Source organism: Porites lutea, chromosome 11 (genome assembly GCF_958299795.1).
Source record: "Porites lutea chromosome 11, jaPorLute2.1, whole genome shotgun sequence".
In the NCBI taxonomy this organism is placed as follows: domain Eukaryota; kingdom Metazoa; phylum Cnidaria; class Anthozoa; order Scleractinia; family Poritidae; genus Porites; species Porites lutea.
Window position 1 is genome coordinate 9,571,211 of NC_133211.1, and position 17,184 is coordinate 9,588,394.

Sequence of the window (17,184 nt, forward strand, 5' to 3'; positions counted from 1 at the left end):
CGTAATCCTGGCTTGATAAGCAATGAAGAAATGCATACATACATGTAAAATCGAGATCATGCCTTTACAACCCTCTACAATTTATTCCTGTCCTTGACAGATGAGCCAATCTGCTTTTTTTCCAGTAAAACCTTCTGTGTAGTTATATTCTGATAGAAAACCGCGTGCGTGTCAAAAGCTCGGGAATGGCCCGGGGGTTTGGAAATGCCCGGCCCCGGGGCAGTGCAAAATTTGCAAATGCCCCACCCCCGGGACTGACAAGGCAGGCAAATGCCTCGTAGTTGCCCGGGGGGGAGCTGGGCGCAGGTGGAATTGACTGATGCATAAGTTTCACGATGGAAGGTTCACTCTTAAGTGATCGCTCGTAAATTTGTCTCTCCAAATATTCACTCTTAAATTTTCGCTCATAAACTAGTGCATCGTAAAGGTTGGGGAATGTGTCGTTACCCAAAAAACTCGTATGATTATCCTTCTTTCGACTGTCCTCCGTGCCTCGTGCTTTTCAAAATGGCGGATAAGATTTCAATTAGCCAGCGATATCTCAGTCAGCGATATATCCCTAACAATGTAACGTTGAAAAAAAGACAGAAACCGTCTGCATTTTAAGGTGACTCGACCCAGTTTTTTTGGGGGGGTACCATCCTACTTTGAAGCTCTCTGGTATCCCCACCTTTACTTTTATCGTAAGTCTAACACATAGAATGGATAACATATAGATCAATCTACAATATAACATAAAATTTTTGGCGATCGGAGTAAATGTCACGTGGTTATAATGCCACGCCCCTTTGAGGTCTGAGTCGAAAATCTGCTGTTGCCGGCATTTTTTCGTGAAAATCTCTCGGCTACACATAGTGCGCATTAGTGCCTTACGCTGAACAGAGTTTCACCAAAATCGCAAAGACCCAATTCGAGAAATTCAGCGGTTTCCAAATTTAGATCATAATTTATGCGAAAATGATAAGCAAACTTTACACGGATTATATCTAATAAACTATGAGATTCATCTCTTTATTTTGGGCATCGTTATAACAGGTGGGTCCTTGCAAGTCAGCCAAGCGCGGTCATTGCACGCGTGCTGAACAAGAATGCTGTATAATGACAGACTAGAAACAACAGACAACTCCCAAAGCACAAACTCAGCCAAAACGCTAAAAATCTTCAATGTTTACTCAAGTTTGGGCTTAAAGAAGATAATGTCACAGTTTTTCAATGACCATGAAATTCAGAGTCCGGGTAGTTAGTTAATCAATTGTGGCCCTGAAAAAATTTGAAGGAAAAAAAAACACGAATTTTTAAGAAAATGCTTTTTTCGTGAGAAGGACTCTTAAACGCTGACAAACGTCAACAAATAGCGAAAACTATAATTTCTATATGTTTGCTTTGCTCGAAATCGCGCGCATTTACAAGGCCCTAAAGCGTTTTGCTGACTTGCAAGGACCCATCTGTTATAACGATGCCCAAAATAAAGAGATGAATCTCATAGTTTATTAGATATAATCCGTGTAAAGTTTGCTTATCATTTTCGCATAAATTATGACCTAAATTTGGAAACCGCTGAATTTCTCGAATTGGGTCTTTGCGATTTTGGTGAAACTCTGTTCAGCGCAAGGCACTAATGCGCACTATGTGTAGCCGAGAGATTTTCACGAAAAAATGCCGGCAACAGCAGATTTTCGACTCAGACCTCAAAGGGGCGTGGCATTATAACCACGTGACATTTACTCCGATCGCCAAAAATTTTATGTTATATTGTAGATTGATCTATATGTTATCCATTCTATGTGTTAGACTTACGATAAAAGTAAAGGTGGGGATACCAGAGAGCTTCAAAGTAGGATGGTACCCCCCCCAAAAAACTGGGTCGAGTCACCTTAAGACCGGTGCCAGCCTTCGGCTGGGCCCCGGTAATTAATTCAGTTCTTTAGCTGAGTAGCCTCCCACGCGGACGTTCTCAGGAAGGCGTGACGAGGCCCTTAGATCGGTCAGTTCGGTTCAAAATGTAAAGAAAAAAAAAAAAAAAACTTACCTGTTGTTATTGGTATCAAAACTGATTTTAAACTAAAGACTCTATGTCAAATTAATGGTTCAATGTCCATAAATTGTTTGTTAAATAAGTTGCGCCCCATCTCACTTTTAAAACTAATCAGCAAAAAATTGTTTCTCTTTCCCGAATGAGCTTTTCTACGCGTGACCGCCCGTGCAAGGCTTGGGTGCATGACTTTGTTTTAGATTGTAAACTCTTTGTTTAACTTATACGTTTACAGCTTCCGATTTCCACGACTTTGTCTTGTAAACTCTTTGTTTAACTGATTCCGATTTCCCTAGAGCGGCGTAAATAATCATTGTAAACGTTCGTATAATGTGATTTCTGACGTTCGTTATAAACACAGCAAATAACGCGAATTATTTCTCGACATGAAAAACAGAGAGGTCACGAGCGAGAACCAGTGCATGAAGGATGCATGGTGAGTATCACGTCGCGTATGAGAGTCTTCACTTACGCGGCCAGCAAAGTAACGGAAACAAAATTTTGATTGCGGGTTAATAGGATAGCTGATGTAGTGATTGCATAATTTATTGCATGTGTGTATAGGTGTTTATAGTCCGTGTGTATATGTATGCTTGATAAGGAAAGAAAAAGAAGAAAGAAAAAAGAAGGAAAGAAAAAGAAGAAAAAGGAAAATACAAATTTTGCTCCACGATGATAAATATACTCTCTTCAACTCATTTATTCCCTGGTTTCAATAAAAAAATATTCGAATAAACTTGACAAAATATTTGATGTATGAAATATGAAATTTAACTTTCTATACAAGCGCATCAGTGTCTTCTCACAATCTTTCCTGCGCTGTGCCTTGTCCAAACATCTTTGTTCTGAATACAAATGAGACTGTGTTGCCTGCTGCTTTCACGGCCTCGTCCTGCGAGAAATTTACTGAGGTTATTCCTTGGTTTGGGGATAAACTAGGATTGTCTAACGCTGGCACTAAGTTCCGGAACATTTCCCCTACCCCCTCTGTCAAGTCTCTCCCCCCGCTTCCTCCCCTCCCTTGAAAAATACAGAAGAGATGCATCAACTCTGCATTTCGGGGTCGTCTCAAATTTTGCTCCATGATGATAACTATACTCTCTTCAACTCATTTATTCCCTGGTTTCAATAAAAAAATATTCGAATAAACTTGACAAAATATTTGATGTATGAAATATGAAATTTAACTCTCTATACAAGTGCATCAGTGTCTTCTCACAATCTTTCCTGCGCTGTGTCTTGTCCAAACATCTTTGTTCTGAATACAAATGAGACTGTGTTGCCTGCTGCTTTCACGGCCTCGTCCTGCGAGAAATTTACTGAGGTTATTCCTTGGTTTGGGGATAAACTAGGATTTTCTAACGCTGGCACTAAGTTCCGGAACATTTCCCCTACCCCCTCTGTCATGTCTCTCCCCCCGCTTCCTCCCCTCCCTTGAAAAATACAGAAAAGATGCATCAACTCTGCATTTCGTAAACGGGGTCGTCTCAAAAAGAGGCAATTGTTAAAAAACGAGGAAGAATGTTCTGGCAAACATATGCAAACATCGAAGCGCAATTGAGAATAATTATTCAAACCGGTTTGGAGGTGCCTCTAAAGCTGATAACCATCCTTTTATAGCCTTTCAAGAGGTTCTGATAGTTCTGATAGTTTCCTGGTAATTAGCATCTTCTTTGTCCTCTGAGTCGTCTCAAAATGTGCTTAGGGCTCCATATAGAAACACCTTTGATACAATGAACAGTGATTGGGACTATACCAATCACTTGTATAGAACTGAAATCCGTATATACGGTAGTCTGGTTTCCATATGTATATCGTCCCGATCGTCTCAAAATGTCGTCAGGCGATCGAGAGATGATATGGCTGTGTGCTTTAGACCTCTTCAGGGACTTAGATGGAATAAACGGAGTCGCCAGGATCGTCTAAAAATTTCCCGGGACTATTCGAACGATCCAGACGAGGCCTGCAAGCAGGATCTCCATTTCGGTGTTAACGCGGGAGCGGCATGAGTAAGGAGACACGAGAGAGAGGGGAGACTACTACTCTCCTACGAGTAGTAGTAATAGTAGAAGTAATAGACTACGAGTAGTCCCCCATTTTTCCTCAGGGATAGTAGAGCGAGCGAAACGCGAGCGCGCGTGAAAATCACCCCACGCCTCTCTCCCCGCCGCGTGTCGCCTTTTCTCGCGTGGGGTGATTTTCACGCGCACTCGCGTTTCGCTCGCTCTACTATCCCTGAGGAAAAATGGGGACTACTCGTAGTCTATAGAAGTAATAGACTATTTATACACGTAACCCTTAAGAGCTTACAAAAACACTCGTTCGAAAGTGCTCGTGATATACAAGAACACAGTAAAAGACTAAGTAAAAACTATATATACATAAGATCTAATATCTATTACATAAAAATATATCTAGCCGAATTTTTGAAAACATACCTCAAAGTGGGCCAGAATATTCGCACAGAAAGCTGGCGATAGCCAGCTTTCTGGTCACTGCGGTGAGAAAAAACATAGGGGGCTTGCTGTCCTGGTTGGTCTCATTGTCAAGCTCAGTCCCTGAGCTAACTCGCCATGGGTTGGAAAGGGGCCTGCATGTCAATGCCTAGGGGGGGAAGGTGCTGCAAAAGCGTTGTACCTTCCGTTAGTCCTGGTCTGGGAGAGTCAGTGCACTGGTCATGTCTGCCTTTAGTTTGTCATGTCAAATTCTTGAAACGTTTGAGGCCCATTGGCCAATGAAAGCATTCCCCTCAAGCACGTGCTAGGCTGGGGGGGTGGAGGAAGTCAGGGGGGTGATTTAACCTTGAATTCTCTGCTGAGAACTTGAGCAGCTAGAGTGTATGGACAAGTCCAGAGTGCCTTTTTGATGGACTTGAATGTTTCTTTTGCTAATCAGGAACCAAGAAGAGAGTCACCTTAGGAGAACCATGGGTAAGAGCTGAGTTTCTTGGCGATATTTACTTTAGTTTAAGGTGTGTGGGCTCCTGGGGTCCGATGGTACGGTTTTCATAAATCCGGCTAGATATATTCATATAAAAAAGTAATAATGAAAAAAATAACTTAGTTACAAATTTAAGTCAAAGCTGGTACAAAGATTCTAAATTTAACTTTTGAGAAGCCTTTTTGATTACTTTAAGATTATCGGAGTTTCTAATATATAACGGCAGCTTATTCTATAGCTTGCTTGCCATGAATGAAAAGGATTTATGCATCCACTCAGTGTTAAAATGAGGCTGTACCAAGTTACTTCCCTCACCCCTTGGATTATAACATACATCCTTAAATTCCGGAAATCGGCAATGTACTTTGAACCTATTGACTTAAGACATTTATATCTCAACATTAGAGCTTAGTAGTGTTTCAAAGTAAACAGTATTTACCTCAAAGTCTGAAGCAGGGACGCTAGGACATGGAAAATGCTGCCAATCCATCAGCTCTGCTATTGATAAATTTTTCTGTTAATTAAAAAAGTTTCAAGCGATTAATTTCATCACAAGAGCGAATCTCAATCAAATAGTTACTGCAGTGAAAAATATTTCACAAAGTGACAACGATTTCCACTGTTCGGGTTTTCATAGAAATGACGTCAAAATGTTCATAACTCAAGTCAAGCGATTATCTTGTTCCCAGGTTCTCTCTTCCTGTGTTCCTAATGAGTACGAAGTCTGACGTTAGAGAAATTAACCGCTCGGCTACCCCGCCTCCAAAGTGTTATCGTTGCACCAGCTGATAATGAGTAATGGAATTGATCCAAGCTGAGTGCTGAAGAAGACGCCTTAAATGAAATCTGTACCGTATAAAAACTTACTCTCCTCTGCAGCAAGTCTTGTGATGTTACCCAATCCCCCTCTACACGGGTCTGAGTAACGACACTAAGAACGGTTAAGTAGGAGATCTAGACTAACACATACTTGATTACTGAGGTTCTTGTCGAATCCTAACTGACAAGGCCTGGTTACATTTCTGCTCGATTGCAGATTGGCTGTAGGCTGCTCTGATTGGCATTCTTCGTTCTCTCTTTCACTCTAAAAAGCGAACGAAATACAGTGCAGTAGGAATTAAGCAGTATGCCAGTGCCTTTTTTTTTTTCGTTTTCAAGCAGGCGCCGATACCTCGCTGTTTGCGGAAAAAGAAAAAGTAAAGCATTGCTTCCAGCTTAGAACCGGAGCAAGATTTGTGTGAAATTAATAAAAGGGGCCATACCGTCAAGGCCTCAAAGCTATATCGTCAAACACCGCAAAATATATTTCAAGATAATTAATGTAGGCACCGTTAAACAATTTTCTAACCGTGGATTGCGCGTCTCTTGGTCAAAGAAAAATACAAAAACGTGGCTGTGGCTGTTGTACGAGACCTTTAGAATTGTAACCTGCGATTTGACTTTTTCTTTTTATCGCACATGTTTACCAGAAAGAAATTAACCCTCTCCCGATAGCAAAATAATAAACTTCTAACATTCAATAACTTGTTTCCGTCATTCTCGCTAAAACTTATAGTAGAGCTGTGACGACGGCTATCACATTTTCCCTCCAAATGACGCTGGCTTACCCGCCTGCATAACCTAGTATTGAAAAAATCTCGTTCTCCAAGGCGTCCACGTCGTAGAATCTAAAGGTCTCTACAAACTGCCAAGGAACATTTATCACAGGTGGGGTACACAATGCTACACAAGGTGCCCCACGCATATCTCGCATACTTTATCTGCGGGCAGATAGATCATAGTGTCGCCTGTATCGCAGAGCTTCGGTATTTTCAGCCGAATGTCGTATTAGGAGAGGTCAGAAAGAAGCTGAAAATGGGTCGCAATTACAGTTATTTAATATTTACATGTGTCAGATAGTAACAGGAACAAAATAACAAATAACAGAAGAAAAGACCAGAAGTAAACGGCTTCGAAAGAAGTGTACGTGGTTAAGGGAGCGTAGCTTTTATAGCTAACCACCACAACATGAATAACACTGCTAAAAATAGTTTTAATCATTACTGAGCATTGTTTGATACATATGAAGTGGCATCGATGTTTAGTGTAATTTTGTTAATGCCGATAATCATTGTGCGCACTCAGCGAAATGAAAATAACAAATAAATTTCAATTTCCACGCTTGACTATTATCGATTTCTCTATGTGCTTCTCTTACTATACCATAAGCTGCACTATTTTTTCCCTAACATTGCAAAATCGTCCGTAACTCACCCAATCATTATCTTTGCAACCATTTTAATAGTGTACTTGTAAGTTTCTGATTTATATTCTTGTTCCAGTCAACCACAGCATTGTTTCTAACGTACCTTTTCTTCTGCTCTTTACCATTTGTACAATTTATATACTGCATAGTCTGCTAGACAGCCGTTTTTAGTGTCGTCACGCAACGTTCCTCCCTACAAGGAAGGAAGGAGGGAGGAACGTTGCGTGACGACACTAAAAACGGCTGTGTAGCAGACTATATACCGCAAAGCTATTTCGAGAAAGGTTGTCGGAAGAAGTGCACGCGACAATCCCGAAAGGTGTTGTGGGTGGTTTTGAGTTCACTGTTCTTCAAATAAATTTGAAAGAATGGCAGGAGAGGCCTTGGACGTATGTTTGCGAGTGCTCAAGGAAAGCAACAAAAGTAGGTTCAACAGCTACAGTGTCAGGAACAGTGTATTGATTATATCCCATATTACCTTTCGGGATTGTCGCGTGGACATTTTTTCCGACAACTTTTCTCGAAATAGCTCTAAATTACTTTTGTTGACTGGTCAATTGAATACAATTTGGAGTGCGTATTTGTTTTATATAGACACTGTCCACCTAGACTAGCCTTGCTATTTGTGGGCAGTGAGAAAAGAAAACTGTAAATCTGAATTAAACAATAAAATGAAAATGAGTATTAAAAAAATTGATTAAAAGCATTTCGAAATATCATAATACTAGTCTAAAGCTTCCATCTGCACTATTGCATCGAACGATTTACACTTTCAAATCGTATTGCTTGTCTCTGATGCAAATACTGATCGTTCACTAAAAATTAAGCTGCAGTGTCTTTTGTCAGAACAAGGATTTCACCACTCGAACTTTCAAAACGTGTTTTCGCTCCGGTACGATAAAAAAACTTTTTAATTTTTCCTTCTTCTGAGCTGACTGAGCACGGAATTTTACCACCAACCCTTCCAAGGTAAAGTGATCCTTCAGTACCACTTACTCCAACAATCACGGCGTTAGGAGGTATGGGATCGCCACTTTTAACTCGATAAAGCTGATGGCCAGTAGCTTGCAGGATATCACCAGATGTCATAGGGAGCTGGTACCCCGTTTTCGAATACCACCCGCTGCACTTATTATTGGCGGTAACAGACACACCACATGGCACGCCACGCACAGATCGACCAAAATACTTTACTTGCAAACCGCTGGATGATTTGATAGCATTTGTCGGAATATTATCACCATCATGTGCCCCAATCCAAACTGGCTCAGGATTAACCTGTCTAAAACTAAAACTAAAACTACCTTTTGTGTTCACGGTTGGCGGCGTATAATAACTTCTGACAAACAGGCATCCAAATTTGTGGAAATCGACTTCTTCATCCATAGCCCACAATTCTGACCGGACACATAAAGAAGCGTACATAAGGGTTCCACCACTGCTACTACAAACCACAGTTGCAAATGATACTGTCTCTCGAGGAGGAATCAGGCGAAAACCCCATCGTACTAAGAATGTTTGAATGTATGATTTATCCATTTCGCCCTGTCTCACCAGCGAGTGTAATTCTTGATGAAACTTTGGGTTTACAGAAGAAAGTTCTTGAGCCTTCAACCTCACATAGGCATTTTCGGTTTGATTATTGGTCACGTAAACGTCGTACATGGTAATCTGTAGTACCCTGAAAACAAAGACAACTTAACTGTCAACTGGTTTTATAGAACTCTGATTAAATAAAACTGCGATATTGAGTTGATTAATTTTTTAGATGAACTATTGTTTAACGCTGTGTCTATATGTCTGCGGTAACTGATGAAAGTCTCTAAAACAATAAATGGCCGACAGTCCGATGTTTTTAATAAATATGACAAATCGAAGAAGCCGGCTACCAAATGGAACTTTCATATTTGGTGAAATGATCCTGAAGTACTTGGGTTGCGCAAACAAAAAGCGTGTTTTGTGACACTTAAAATCTTTTTCAGGTGGACTTCCAGAAACCTTGACGCATGGCAGTCGACCTGAAAAAGGTTCTGAATGTATCAAAACATCATCATGGTTTTGTTTTCTGACCCCTGCCTAAACCAAAAGCTAGACTTGAGGTCTATAAAGTATTCCGGAATCGCCTGACTTTTTTTAATAGACAAATGTTAGTTTGGATTGGCAGCCATTCTTCGATTTGGCAAATTTATTTTCGGGGATATGAAAGCGGAATCATGAATCATAGTTACAAAACATGTAAGAATCATGAATCTTTGTTTTAAAAACTTGGGAATCATGAATCTTTGTACTTCGGCTCGGGAATCATGAACAACGAGACTCTGAGAAAAGCTCAACAAAATACACGTATGAATTAATTGCGTCCGCTCCAGGGAATGCAGGATATGGCGTTTCCGAGAGTCTAATTTTCAACCCCACTATATAATTCGTGCACTCGGGGCTGACAGTCTGCTTGTTTCTCCAGTAACCTTGTGCTTAATGTTCAGTTACAAAAAAACTCCATGCCGAGACAAAACGAATGATGATACCAAGTCTGAATGAAGCAGAAGTTTGAACACCAAAGAATACAAAACGAGACTAAGTTGCCCCTGAGAGAATCATTAAATCAATAGGTGATCAAGAAGTCTTCGTGAATCATGAATCTGGAGGAAGATTCTAGTAAGAATCATGAATCATTGAGGCAAAAACGACAGGAATCATGAATATAAAGATTCAAAGATTCCGCTTCGACCCCCGATTATTTGAAATCTCGGACTGCTGATCATTAAGCGTTTTCAAAACATTCAGCAATTACCGGCCATACAAAAACAGCGATTATTCAATATGCAGAAAAAGAGTTCAACGAAATGAAGTGCATTCAAACATGTGTACAAAGTGTATCAAATAAGAGCACTTACCTTAGTACTGAATACAGTTTATTTCGACAAGGTGACTGTGACGCTGTGTCATCGATTAAAAGATGCAAACGCTGGACAGTGACAGACAACTCCCAGGGCCCCATCGGTTTCATCAATCATGCGGAAGGAAGAAACGACGGGCTCTGGGAACGAGTCTTGTTGCTCCTGGGGCTCATAAATTGCCGCAGCGAGCTTCAAAAGTAAAATGTTATTCTAAGGTAATAGTCATGAATTTTTCTTCAAAATGACTAATAAGCAATCAAATCGTGAAGAAAGTTGTTCAGAATCATGTATCTCAGAATTTCATTTCATTTCTAGCCTCTGGCATTAACTCTGAATTCGCCCACACTTTTCATGGTTTTTTTCCAAGAGTTATTTCGGATTACATTATAAGGGAAAGGAGGGAAGGAAAGATGAAACTGCCTAAAAAGATTTATCAAAGAGGACACAACAAAGATAATTCAGCGCAAAGCAGATAGCATTCATTATTCACATAACGCCGAAAATGTAATCATAATGATCATAAGCAGAATTTATCCAGGTAAGGATCACTACCTAACTGGATCGCATCAAAGATTGTTCATAGTGGGATATTCAAAAGGACAAAAAGAAGGGAAAAGAAAGTGAGCAAAATAGTGAGGAAGAGGAGAACTGCAAAGAAATTTTTGCATGGATGAGACCCTTATGTAACATAGATAAATGCAGTACCCAAAAGCCCAGCGAATGAATGATACTCTGAGAAAAACAATACGTTCAAGTCTCTCGATCCGCACTTGCTCCTCAATAAACCGTCGGCCAAGTTTAAGTTTATTCAAAGAATAAACAACGGCAACACCCTTTATGTTGATAGGCTCGTTCCCACAGTAAATGGAGATACCCACCTCAGACGCCATACACGTGCACTGCAGGAGATCATGCGTCAGACATAAACTGTTTTCATGAAGAGTAAACAAGTCCTGTGAGTTGGAAACAAAACATCAGTACTGTGACAATTGTTGGTGAATGTATTGGGTGGGGGGAGGGGGGCTTAAGTAACCACGACGACGGGATATATGAGCAAAACAACAGCTGTTCACACTCATCCGCCACGCTTTTTGGTACATTTCCTTGACTACAACTGAACGACTTCGACGTGAAAAATCACGAGGGAACGTTTTATAGAGGACGTGATAGAACATACGACGACAAATTTTCTTTTCTCTTTTTGAACTTAAATAGAGTCCGTACGAGGTCAATTCCAGGAAATTTAACCATGGCCATGTTTGAAAAAAAAGATTTTATACGTAAGCACAAAGGGGGCACTTCCTTATGAAGCATAATAAACAGTAACATAACGAAGTACCGCACACACAAGATGGAACCAACTTATATGACATAATTAATAAGAGACGACAGAAAAGTACTGCTCGCTAACAAGGTAATGTTCTGTGGCTCTAACAACAGGACGCATTAGGATTTTATCCTGACAGACGATACCCTGGGTACCAGAGGTTTTTCTCGCGCGTGCGGCGGGAATTTTCGGTGTCGGCCGAACGCCGACACATCTTCGGCCGTAGGCCGAAGCCACGAGCGGGTCACTACAAAGACTTGACAGAAACCGGAAACTGCGCTAGAAAAGTCTCTGGCACCCAGGATAGACAGACGACACAAATGTTAGAAATAGCCAATCGGATTGGATGCTCACCTTTAACTCGTTCCGTGAGAATTCAACCTTCACCGTCTCCTTGGCATCGGCTACTGTTCCGCTCAGACCTTGCTTAGCAGTTTGACGTTGGTAAATCTTCTCTTCAATGGTTCCCTACAAAAGCAACGTATGTTCCATGTCATCGAGTGACGAACAGTAGGCCATTTGCACTAAGAGGTCATGGGACATCATTTTTATGAAATGAAAGCTATATGATTTTGCTATCAAAAAACCATTAGTGGGTCATATCTTAAATAAAATAATAGTGATTTAGTTTTTCAAACCTGCACCATTTTTTTAAAATGAGTAAGTTCGTAGCTGGTCACGTGACCAAAATGTGATATTTAAAATTATGAATTACCTCTTTCTGAAGAGAAATTTTGCACTTAAACTTCAAGGAAATTGTTGAAAAGATGATGTGGTAACATTCTCAGCACATCTGAACCTAACTACCAAACGTTTAACAAGATAGAAGCAAAAAGTAGTTTTAGCCAACATGCTGAAGGGCAAGAGTATGCCCTCCAACATGGCAGCCAATACAAATCATACTACTTTGTTGAGAAATCAAAGTGCTCTAAAATATCCCCCTTAAATGCATTTCCTCTAAAATTTCGGGTGTAAGATAATTTTTATGCGCTCTGTCAATTTTTGGCATCAGCAAGATTCCAACTCATTGTTTAAAGGAAGCATTGGTCACGTGACCTCTTAGTGCAAGTAGCCTACTCCAAAAGACTGGGGCTCAAAGCAAAATATAAAGACCTGAAGGAAGCCTTAAACACGGAACATTACAAAAAATAATAACCAAAGGCAAAAAAAAAAGGCCATGGAAATGCATACAGTCGAATCTCAACATCGGCAACGGCTACTTAAGTCAGCGCAGCAGTCCTTAACCTCCCCTCCTTTCATTGAAGTGAACTATTTACAAACTGAGTTACTCGCTGTTCTCTTGTACATTTGTGTTGTTAACATTCATGTTGGAACATTTGGTTTCTGTTTTATTGATATTCTTTGATGGTGCTCCATATTATTTTGCAAATCATTGTCAGAATTATAAGTTTTGCTGTATTTCTATCTTGTCCAACACGAAAAACGTCTCAGTGTGAATCAGCCCTTCTCAATTTTCAAAATGGCCTGTTCCAGGCATCGAGGTAGTGGAGAGTGCCGCAAAAAGCTGAGCGGAGGGGAAAAGCGGCACCCCCTCGTTGTTTTTCCCGCTCACTTTTCTCTGTACCGCCCCGGCCAACTATCTGAACGACTGGAACAGGCTAAGGTTAAATTTGTATTTTAATTTGTCATCAGAAATTCCAAAGCAATCACCGTTGTTAAAAGACGATAAATGTACACTGTCTTCTTCTGTCCATCTCTCCACACTCTTGCCATGGCCTGCAGTGATCGAGAAAAAATCAACACACACACAGCGTCACTTAAATTATCCGAGATAAACCGTAAGTAATCGCGCGATTAACGCGCTTCTCAATCAACTAGCGCATTACTGAGGCTTTAAGTAAGCTCTCGGCCATATCGTGGGGCGAGCGAAAACGCATGTGTCGCTCGTACTTGACTTCTTACGACGTCACCCAAATGGAAAGCTTTCTCGCGGGCTGTTTGCGCTTTAGCAATTTTCCTAGCCTGTGTACAGTCGCCCCCTCCCCTCAAACACAATCAGGAAGAGAAATTTTGTTTGAGGGGAGGGGGCGGCTGTACACAGGCTTACATTAATGACCCGCGGAAAGAGACAACTCAACCAACAATCACGGATAAGTCCCAATTTTCATATTGCTAACGAACTATCGAGAAACAAATAGAACCAATGTAAAGAGTTCAAGTACTGCTGACGAAGTGGTCTCATTTGCATGATCACACCATAGGTTCATTCACAGACTCAAACAGTACAAATGAAAGTAGTAAGTAAGAGATTTCATCAGTGAATAGCCAAGGATCATATTGTTCTTACTGAGTGAAAGACTTCAGAGCGAGTCTACAGTCGCACTTCAAATCCTGGTAATGACTCTTGGAAAGACAAAACTTTGTTGTGACCGATATTGTAACAAGAGATGATAATATCCTCTCTTGATTGTAATCAATGTACACGGCGGTGTAGAATTGTTGGGCATAAAAATTAGTGGGCCCAGTTGTTCGAAGGCCCATTAGCACTAACCCAGGGTTAAATGTTAACCTGGGTTTCTTTTTCTTTTGTTCAAAAGCAATTCACCCGATAATTTTCTCGATTCTTTTTAGAGTATCCAATCATCAAATTGTAGGGAAAAAGAATAAAACTGAATTTTTTTTAAAGCTTTCATCTCTGAAGGTTCAAATTTCGCACTAACCCTGGGTTATCTTAAACCTGCTTTGAACAACCCGGCCCCCAGGGTTCCAATTATCGGGCCTTTACGCTGCCTCTCTGTCGGTATTGTTGTACGAGGGGGACATTGGGAGGTACCAAATACCGCAATACCGTAAGAAAAATTGGCAAATACCGAAATACTGTGTCGAAAATAGACGAAATACCGACACCGCATTTATGATTGGTCAAGCTTACTTAAAGTTGTATTCATCCCGCGTGTCTGTTTATTGCAAGCATGTATGCACCATAAATCAACCTCAGCCATTGCGAGATAACGTGAGAAGACCTAGATGTTATCGATGCAACGATCGAAAAGCCCGGTCATTGGATGCAACAACGATTCCATTGTAGATTAACTGTCACAAATTGTGTAAAGTAAAGTTTTCCGAATATTGACCTGCATTAGACAGGAGAGCGCAAATGAACGGTACCGCAATACCGTGAAGATGAAGGATCTTCTTTCACCGAATACCGTTAGCCAGAAGCATAAGAAACTGCATGCCACAGGGCTAGGTGATACCGCAATACCGCACATTAAAATCAAAATTACCGACATACCGTTTGAAAAAAATGCACAATACAGTAAACCCCCGTGTCCCCCTCTTGTACTTTTTGGCACTTTTATGGATTAACAATTACAGCCAAATAGATTGGCCACTCACACAACAGACAAGACTTTCGTGGTCAGTGTTTTAAACATTACTTACAAAGTTCTACGACAGAATTAAGCACAATCAAGAGACTATAAGTCTCTTGGCACAATACAATACAATAGGCGAGCTCTGGACATGCAAATTCATTCTAAATACATGTATGTTAATGGCTTAGCACCCCTTTATCTTAGCTCGCGCTTTCACTATTGAAAGGGACACTGGAAACGGTCTTAAAGAAATTATAATTGCCGTTTGTAAACCCAATCACCAAGGGAACTGCATACAGTTCTCTTACAGATCAAAAGCGACCTATCGTTAATGTAAATGGGTTTTGACGTTTAGTCCGTAATTTTTTCTAGATAATCATTGCAACAATTTTATAAAACAGTTTTGTACCAGGATCTTTATGGTTTGATTAGTTGATTATTTTACTTTACTGTCACACATGTTGTATTCAGAGATATACCAGCATTATCTTGCTACTAATTACAAATTAAAATAAAGTTCCTACCAACTTACACAATGAGATTTCATCTACTGACAGGGGTGCAAGCTAAATAAATAGTACCATATGGAGGTTTCATTTGAATGGTAACACTGTAGGATTTTATCCACAGCGTTAAAGGCTAGAACTACATCCTAAATAAAAACAACCATTTGTAACAGTAATGTTGAAGAGGGTTCGTTTGACTTGTCACATCACAGGGTCTGTGTATCCACAGACTATAAAGTTTTCATTGTGTGTGGCTTTGTGTTGATGTTTCAGTCTATTTGAGTTGGGTCCTCCCTGATCAAACTACTGAGTTCCGTTGCGTCTAGACTCACGTTGCCATCAGCCGCCAAAGATGTGCCACAGCATGAGCGACACAAAATCCTCATAACCAAGCTAACCAGCAAAAGACTGCACAGAATTGTGAAGAGCAGTGCTAAGATGTGCCACGTAAAGGCGATGGCAACAAATGCTCGATTGGAAGCGGTGTCTGTCCAGGGGTCTGTTCCGTACAAGACGTGTGCCACTTGAATAAACCAGGTACCCAGAAGCACGACCAAGACTGTGCGCGCCATAAACAAAATGAAACACTTGCGATACCCGGCTTCGAGCAGAAAAACGATAGATATAGAAAAGGCTAAAATGTAAATAAATATATGGAGGTTTTGATCCAGAACAGAGCGCCCATCGATGTGAAAGAAAAACAGTTCGCCGACGACGAAGAACGCCAGCGAAGATAGAAGGTGTTCCGCCGATGGAGGCAGGAACAAAAGCGAGTAGAAACGTAGAATTTCCACTAAAGCAGCAAAGAAAAAGACAGCGAACATTGAAGCATGAGCAAAATTGTTCAAGTGCGCAAAATGGTTGTTTCTGTTTATCAAACTCCAGTCACCCTTGGTTAATTCAGCGATAATTCCCACCGAAGTAGCTGTAACTTTCAAAAAAGGCTCTAATGGAAAAGCCCTGAGGTACGGCACGGGAACTTTAAGCCAAGTACATGTTTGGTAGTCTAATTGAAATTCAATGTTTGGTCTTCGCGAGTCACGACTTTTCAGAAATCTTGCATGTGCTTTTGCGATCAAGACCATTATATTGCACCACCACCACAAACCAAAGGCTATAAAGAAACAGCCTGGAAGAACATGGCCCGCGAAAGTTCCCATTTTACCTGTATCCGCAGGCTACTCTGTTGTCTCTGTTGTTTGCATGAAATTAATTCAGTTCTTTAGCTGAGTAGCCTCCCACGCGGACGTTCTCAGGAAGGCGTGACGAAGTCCTTAGATCGGTCAGTTCGGTTCAAAATGCAAAAAAAAAAAAACAAACAAACTTACCTGTTGTTATTGGTATCAAAACTGATTTTAAACTAAAGAATCTATGTCAAATTAATGGTTCAACGTCCATAAATTGTTTGTTAAATAAGTTGCGCTCCATCTCACTTTTAAAACTAATCAGCAAAAAATTGTTTCTCTTTCCCGAATGAGCTTTTCTACACGTGACCGCCCGTGCAAGGCTTGGGTGCATGACTTTGTCTTAGATTGTAAACTCTTTGTTTAACTTATTCGTTTACAGCTTCCGATTTCCACGACTTTGTCTTAGAATATAAACTCTTTGTTTAACTTATTCCGATTTCCCTAGAGCGGCGTAAATAATCATCGTAAACGTTCGTATAATGTGATTTCTGACGTTCGTTATAAACACAGCGAAATAACGCGAATTATTTCTACCACATGAAAAACAGAAAGGTCACGAGCGAGAACCAAGACATGAAGGATGCATGATGAGTATCACGTCGCGTATGAGAGTCTTCACTTACGCGGCCAGCAAAGTGACGGAAACGAAATTTGATTGCGGGTTAATAGGATAGCTGATGTAGTGATTGCATAATTTATTGCATGTGTGTAT

General features: G+C 40.6%; 3 protein-coding genes across 3 annotated transcripts in view; all 3 read right to left on the minus strand.

The window, feature by feature from the left end:
- Positions 1 to 3,127: 3,127 nt before the first annotated feature.
- The window catches only part of LOC140953170 (DNA repair and recombination protein RAD54B-like), a 35,982-nt gene continuing 21,925 nt past the window's right edge, over positions 3,128 to 17,184 (minus strand). The window contains exons 23-28 of the mRNA XM_073402670.1: positions 13,113 to 13,178; positions 11,796 to 11,909; positions 10,993 to 11,067; positions 5,943 to 6,056; positions 5,412 to 5,486; positions 3,128 to 3,337 (exon numbers count right to left, since the gene is read on the minus strand). Coding sequence (XP_073258771.1) covers positions 3,248 to 3,337; positions 5,412 to 5,486; positions 5,943 to 6,056; positions 10,993 to 11,067; positions 11,796 to 11,909; positions 13,113 to 13,178 — 534 coding nt within the window. The 3' untranslated portion in view covers positions 3,128 to 3,247. The remainder of the gene's footprint in view (positions 3,338 to 5,411; positions 5,487 to 5,942; positions 6,057 to 10,992; positions 11,068 to 11,795; positions 11,910 to 13,112; positions 13,179 to 17,184) is intronic.
- LOC140952053 (uncharacterized) lies at positions 7,455 to 8,944 on the minus strand. The gene has a single exon (XM_073401464.1). The coding sequence runs from the start codon at positions 8,880 to 8,882 to the stop codon at positions 8,040 to 8,042; it is 843 nt and encodes a 280-aa protein (XP_073257565.1). The 5' UTR covers positions 8,883 to 8,944; the 3' UTR covers positions 7,455 to 8,039.
- LOC140952822 (transmembrane protein 45B-like) lies at positions 14,863 to 16,517 on the minus strand. The gene has a single exon (XM_073402274.1). The coding sequence runs from the start codon at positions 16,443 to 16,445 to the stop codon at positions 15,555 to 15,557; it is 891 nt and encodes a 296-aa protein (XP_073258375.1). The 5' UTR covers positions 16,446 to 16,517; the 3' UTR covers positions 14,863 to 15,554.